General features: G+C 29.9%; 1 protein-coding gene across 1 annotated transcript; it reads right to left on the bottom strand.

The window, feature by feature from the left end:
* Positions 1-2,339: 2,339 nt before the first annotated feature.
* On the bottom strand, positions 2,340-6,129 carry LOC103309436 (kelch-like protein 3). The gene is made up of 10 exons (XM_008184850.3): positions 5,956-6,129; positions 5,668-5,896; positions 5,419-5,594; positions 5,250-5,346; positions 4,964-5,123; positions 4,795-4,895; positions 4,432-4,734; positions 4,203-4,346; positions 2,941-3,196; positions 2,340-2,849 (listed from the first exon to the last, which is right to left on the bottom strand). The coding sequence occupies exons 1-10, from the start codon at positions 6,063-6,065 to the stop codon at positions 2,662-2,664; spliced, it is 1,764 nt and encodes a 587-aa protein (XP_008183072.2). The 5' UTR covers positions 6,066-6,129; the 3' UTR covers positions 2,340-2,661.
* Positions 6,130-6,952: the final 823 nt, after the last annotated feature.

Below are 6,952 nucleotides of genomic sequence, written 5' to 3'. Positions count from 1 at the left end.
TTCAATCTAATACCTTTACCTATAAATAAAATATATCATGCGAAAACGTATTTTTAGTTTGGTGGAGGGCTGGGGAAATGGCAATGAGGAAAATTATTTTTTCGGATGTAAGGGATTTTTGAAAAGTTTCGCGTATAAGGTCGTACAAATTCGTAAAAATTCCGTTCTAAATATCGGCCAAAAAAATTTACAAAAAAACAATTTGTTGGGTGGGGGGGGGGGGGGACTACGAGGATATTTCAGTCTTTGATTAATAATAAAAATTTTAAAATACTATGTTAAAGATCCGTAAGCAAAGTCTTGACTTGTCGTGGTATTATTATATTGTCAAAAACAACAGTAGGTACCTAAGTAACAATAATTTATATAAAAAAAATAATAGTTTTACATTTAAACTATTCCTATTTAATGAATATTTAATTCTGCAAAAAAACAATGTGTAGCCCAAATGGGCCCCCAACATAAACACAGACGGGGGCCCACAGGGAAAATCTCTTTTTCCTTATGGGCCTATCCACCCCTGATACTACAAGTTATAACTATAACTTGAGTAAAACGTCTTGAATTTGTACTAAAGCGGAAACAAACGTGAGTTCCGTTGTACTACTACAGCAGCGTGACTAGCAATATATTTCTGATTTAATAAAATATAAAAAACGCCCACTATTGTTTGATATCCATTATTGTATGTCCGGGGCAGAACAGTTGTTATATTCTGTGGCCGTGTAGAGAAATCAAGGACCCCAGGGACAAACTAATCCGGGCCCGTAGGTGAAGTTAAGTAAAAACGACAAACTTGGTATAACTTTGATACTTTGACTTAAATCATATACACTTACGTGCAAACACCACGGGTAGATTGCCTACCAGATAATACACTGCTGCGAATCAGAATTATTCTGGGCAACGGAAAAGTTAAGATTAGTTTTGAACACCATACGCCGAATATTAAATAACGTATCGAACAAAGTTTGAGTTGGTACATTTAACAGGCGACGAAGAAAAATACAAATCTTTGGCACGGTCAACGCTGGGCGGGACAGCTATAGTGTTTTATAATTATTTTGATATCATATAAGTATTGTTATAATTTAGGTGCCTAACTACCCTGATACTTAAAAATTAATGATTTTTTTTGTTATTCGTGAAAACAAGTGTGCTGGTTTTAGATATAGGTATTGAAAAATAAAAAGCAACAATAATACTGTTATCAACACAGATACTATGGTATAAAATCAGTATTATTAGTTATTCATTTTTAGTCCTAAAAAAAATAGATTTTCTAGATTTTTCATTTGTAAAAAAATTTTCATTCATCATGGTTATTCTATAGATTATTTGAAAATAGTCATTAGGGCAATTAACTTTATCGCAGACTCGTTATTATAGCATTACAGCACGATTTAACTTACTATTTAGATAGGTTATTAGCACGAATCATATCGGCGACCCATTTATAACATGTCAGTTCCACATTAAAAATATTAGACCTGGTGGACTTAGCCGAACTACGGGTCCTCTCCGGGGCTGCATCCCCGACTGCCCCCCCCCAAATTATTTGGCCTTGCCAAGGGCCATGGCCCGCTCCCTTAATCCAGGCTTGAGTATTTTAACAATTATTAAAATATAAGGCGTTAGTACTTAGTATAATACTATTTTATATCCACGGACACACGACTTCGATTGAGTCGCTCTGCACTATAGTGCATATTTTTATATTATTATGGGCCATTTGGCAAAAGATAAAAATAGGTACGCTAGAATCCCAAATGTATTAAGCAACAGTTATACATTTAACATTATGTAAATGTTTTTTTTTCTTATGTATTGTGATTTGGTGGGGGGTAATTAGTGTGAATTTATTCCTTTATTTAAAATACAAGTAAAATTTTATAATATTATAATATAGGCATTTATAATTTAAATTTTTAACAATGGACATCCACACCTCCCCTCTCACTCCCTGCCACCCAAACCAGCGGTTAAATTATTAAGTGCCACAGGGAACATAATTTATAAATACGGCTTTGAGATCACTGCAATGAATGTGTCAAATTTTAAATCAATGATATAAAATTATTGTATACCACAAATGATTCTGAGCAAAGTCGGTCTGTCAGCCTATTTTACAAAGTATGCATTGTATACTGTTGGTTGTCTTAATTATAGGCGAAAACATTATAATTAAAAATATCTATAAAAAAAATAATGTTTAGGGGAAATTATTATACTTATAAATTTTGTATAGATTTTTTGGTTACAATATTAAGTAATTATGAGTAACCTTATTTTAAATGTTCAATCCTTCGCTATAGAAATATTAAACATAATATAATACATTTTTGTTACAAAATTTAGTTATATTGACACAGATAATACAAAAAACTTTTTGATAAATCATTAGAATACTTTGAAATTAACAGAAATACAATAGTTAATATATTATTATAGATAATAGGAAAATATTTTTGCAAAAAAAAAAAATGATATGTCTTATATGCTTCCAATGGCTATCAATTTATTGTATAAAAAAATCTTTTAACTAAACATTAAAAAACTGTAAAATTAACGAAAAATAAATTAAGGTACTATAAAACAATAGAAAAAAACATGTATATTTTATATTATATTGTATCAAAAAAAAAAAATATATCATGAGTTCTAACAAGTATTAAAAAGTTGAGGCCTATTAATGGCTATCACTCCTGGATAAGTCCGTGCATCATTCATTGGCATTGTCACCATAGTCCAGGTATTAGTGTGTGGGCTGTAACATTCGACAGAATTCAAACTAGAAGTCCCGTTGTTGCCACCGACGACATACAATAAACCATTTAATGCAACTACTCCTGTATTGAAAAATTAAGTTAAATCCAATATAATATTTACAAAACAAAACTTGTTCATACAATAACTTGGAATTATTAAAGAACAAGATACCTGCATTTCTTCGAGGCAAATGCATATCTCCAATAGAAGTCCAAACTCCTATGCTTGGTCTGTATGTTTCAACACTTCTGTGAATGTTTGATTCACCTCTACCACCCACAACATACAGTACACCATCCAATACACCTACTCCAGCATCTGTGCGGCATACACACATTTTTGCAACCGGTTTCCACGTATCAAAACTAGGATGATAACATTCAACCGTGTCTAAGCCACTCATTGATGAATAATTATGTCCACCTACCTACAAAATGTTCATAATACAAATAGGGAAATAAAATCTCCCGCGCTAGAAAAAAATCCTGGAATACAATATTATTGCATAGAGTTTTCAATAAAAGTGAAGGGTACATATTTATGAAAAGTTGAATAAATACAAAATTATAATTTTTAATTAAAAACATTTATTTATTATTAATTAGTACAGCGGTTCCCAAACTTTTACAACGACAGCAACCTAAGAAAAAAGATTTAAAACAAATATTTTACAGAAATTAATATTATACTACTTGTAACTATTTTCTTTAGGTAAACTTTTTTTCCTAAGTATAATCTAAAATAATTTTCTAAATATTCACATATATCTGACTGAACCCTTGATATTGTCCCACAGAAGACAGAACACTTAGGGACTCGGAACATACTTTGGTAATCGCTGAATTAGAATATCAAATTAAATATTAAATAAGTTTGAAAATTATTAAACATTTAAAATCAATCTTGACGACGTGTGAATGAACATAATATTTCATTATTTAATGAAAATTATAAAATTAGGATATATTAAATGTTGGAAATAACTATTTAATAAAGTTTAATTAATTGTATATATTTTGTATTATCATTATAGAAACATAAACAATACTCATAACCACCTAACGCCTATGCACATAACTAAGAAGTAACATAAATTAGATTACTTTTTCTATTACATTATGTATAAATATGTAACAAATATGAAATCGAGTTTTGGTAGGTAACTCCTAAAAATAAGTAAGTTTGTCAATCAATGAAAGTTAATCAGATTCTGATGCAATTATTATATCTTTGAATTTATGAGGTATATAAACAAAATATATTTTTACTATCTTATTATTTGTTATTTAATATCAATTTAAATTTTAAATTGATCAAAATATTTTATTTTGTCGATATTGTTGGTGTTTATTTCTCAGGAGAATTTTTTTATTCCAATTATAATTATTATTGTAACAAATGTGTTAAAAATTAAAAAAAAAATATTAGTTTACCACATATAATAGATCATTCAGTACTCCGACCCCTAAACCAGATCTTCTAGTAGCCATACTAGATACCATACGCCATTTTTGAGTTTTGTAGTCGAACACTTCTGCACTGTCTTGACTATCACCACCATTATTAGATCCGCCAACCTTAATTCATTATATAATTTATTGTTACCTACTTTATAACAGAAATAACGAAAAAACTAATAAATTATAATTAAACATTACTTACAGCATATAAATTATCATTTATCACACCAACTCCAAACCACCGTCGTTTATTTAACATCTGAACAGTTGGTTTCCAACACGGTGACTCTGATGATAAATCTAGCATATCAACGGATCGTAGAGATGAAAAATAACTAACAGTACCACCCAGGGCAAACACTAAATTATCTTTCACTGTTGCTAGACCAGCACTGGAACGGCTTGTAATCAATTCTGGTCCAAAATGCCATCGGTCCATTATTGGGTCGTACCATTCTGTACTCTTACATGAATCAGGGTCAATTCCACCAACAACTAAAATAACCTGTTATAATTAGATTGTTAAATATATTGAAAAGAGAAATAAATTATAATAGAATTATACTTGATCTCCATATTTTCTAGGTTTATTCCGGTTGTTTTTCGGGATAATATCATCTAACTTGAGTAAATGAAAATGCAATGCCTCAATTACGTAGTCTTTACCTTAATAAATTATAAATATATATACATAAATTAGTTCACAACAAAAACATATTTTAAAAAAAACTTACACTCAAGACAATTCTTAATAAGAGGTTCCTCAATTACTTTTTTTAATATGTAATGTTTTGATGCTAATGGTAAACGTACATATTCCATTAATTGGGGCAAAATACATTTTCTCGTACCCAATATGTCATGTTTTACCCATAGAATAACACTTTCAAATACCTATAACAATAAAATTACTTCCAAATTAGTTATATTACATAATATATGTAAGTATAGGTTACAGAATTTTTTTCTTCTCCAATACTACCTAACATATAACAATAATTAATTTTGGGTTTGCATACTTTTTTCTTCAGATGGAACTATAAGTTCATCACTGGAGATCAACTTAATCACCTCTTTGGATGATAAGGATAGGAATTCGTCACCATCAGCAACTTCTCTAAAAATCAAAATATAATAATAATAAATACAATTTCCTTATAGAATCATAATGATAAATTATTTTCCATACGAAAAGTGTTGTCGAATATATAACTCTGAACTTGTTAACAATTTCGTACAGCTATGGAAATCAGCTATTTTGTTTATACCGATACAATTTGTAGAGCAGAGTTGTGTCTCTAAAAAATCACAACATGCATCTTTTACTTCTTGTAACTGTAGCAGATTTGCAGCTGATAACAAATCCTTGAGAAATAAACAATAAAGTATTTAAATAATTTAGTTTTCTTTAATAAAAACAAATTTTATATATTTTTACCTGGACATTTTTTTCTGTGATCACGATTTCGCCTGAATAAATAAAGTTTACCAACGGCTGTAAACAGGTAGAATTTAACTGTCTCATAGTAACAAGATCATAATTTTTTTCAGCAAAATTTGTGAACATTGCATGGAAATATGGACTAGCCGATGCTAAAACTACCTTGTGTGCGAATATAATTTTTTTATCGTCCGTTTCAAGTTTAACGTCACAAAAAACCTCGTGTCTAAAAACAAAAATTTGTTACTAATATTTATGTGGCTAATTAATTAATTTACCATTTACTTGCGTAAGGATTGTAATACTTCAAATAACTCCGCATAAGATGTTTTTTTGTACTCGTATTTAGCTGGTTCACATTTTCTGGATTCTGGTATTTGCGTTCCGTTTTGCATTGTGAGTTGCGGGTATATTGAGTTCAGGATTTGAAGGCCTAAAAAACTAAAAAAATAACATTTTAAAAGCAATTATAAGCATCCATAAAAATCGGTAACAATTCTCCTCGTAATTCTCTATGAAATCAAATCAAAAGGCGTACTATTAAAATTATGCGTAGTTCAATGATATAAAATAATTGTTTGTCAGTTGACAGTTGTCTCTTATCGCGGAAGGTTGTACTGTTCGTTAGCAATATTTATGCTCGCTTATCTTTATTTTATTTTATTTTAATATTCTATTTGAAATGCTGTGTTCTGTTTGTACTGACGAAATACACCAAGGAGACGAAATAAAATGTGTTAAATGTTATGAGTTTCTACATTTTAATTGTTCCGGTCTTCGAGAAACAAACTTTAGAAAAATGTCGAAACCTCTGAAGGAAAAATGGTCTTGTTCTAATTGCAAGGTGAAGAAAGTTGTAACTGCACCTGTAATAACTCAACCAATCACCGAGGAGACATTACAAAATGTCGTCGATTCTGTGAACTTTATGAGTTCGCAGTTTGACGAATTTAGTCTTAAATTAAAACAATTGATCTCAACCGTAAACGATCTAAAAAATGAAAATATAAGAATCGTGGAAGAAAATGCATTTTTAAAGAAAGAAATGGTAGCAATATCCGGACGTTTAAACAAATTGGAGCAAAAATCGTTGGAGTGCCATATGGAAATTGTAGGTGTACCCGAGATTGATAACGAAATTTGTATGAATACTATAAAAAAAATTGTAACAAAGTTGGGTTCTGATGTTGCAATCAAAAAAGTATTCAGACTACCTTCTAAATTTACTGACAAACCTAGAAAATTATCCGTATGCTTTAATTCGCTGAATGAAAAAAATAAC

This window comes from Acyrthosiphon pisum, chromosome X (genome assembly GCF_005508785.2).
Source record: "Acyrthosiphon pisum isolate AL4f chromosome X, pea_aphid_22Mar2018_4r6ur, whole genome shotgun sequence".
Lineage (NCBI taxonomy): Eukaryota > Metazoa > Arthropoda > Insecta > Hemiptera > Aphididae > Acyrthosiphon > Acyrthosiphon pisum.
Note: the sequence above shows the minus strand (reverse complement) of the source record. Positions and strands in the feature narration are given on the sequence as shown.

Coding starts and splice junctions, on each gene's coding strand:
- LOC103309436 (XM_008184850.3), bottom strand. CDS start 6,065: ATGCAAAACGGAACGCAAATACCAGAATCCAGAAAATGTGAACCAGCT. Junction 5,347..5,418: donor TATATTCGACAACACTTTTC/GTATGGAAAATA, acceptor TTTGATTTTTAG/AGAAGTTGCTGATGGTGACG. Junction 4,735..4,794: donor CTAGAAAATATGGAGATCAA/GTATAATTCTAT, acceptor TAATTATAACAG/GTTATTTTAGTTGTTGGTGG.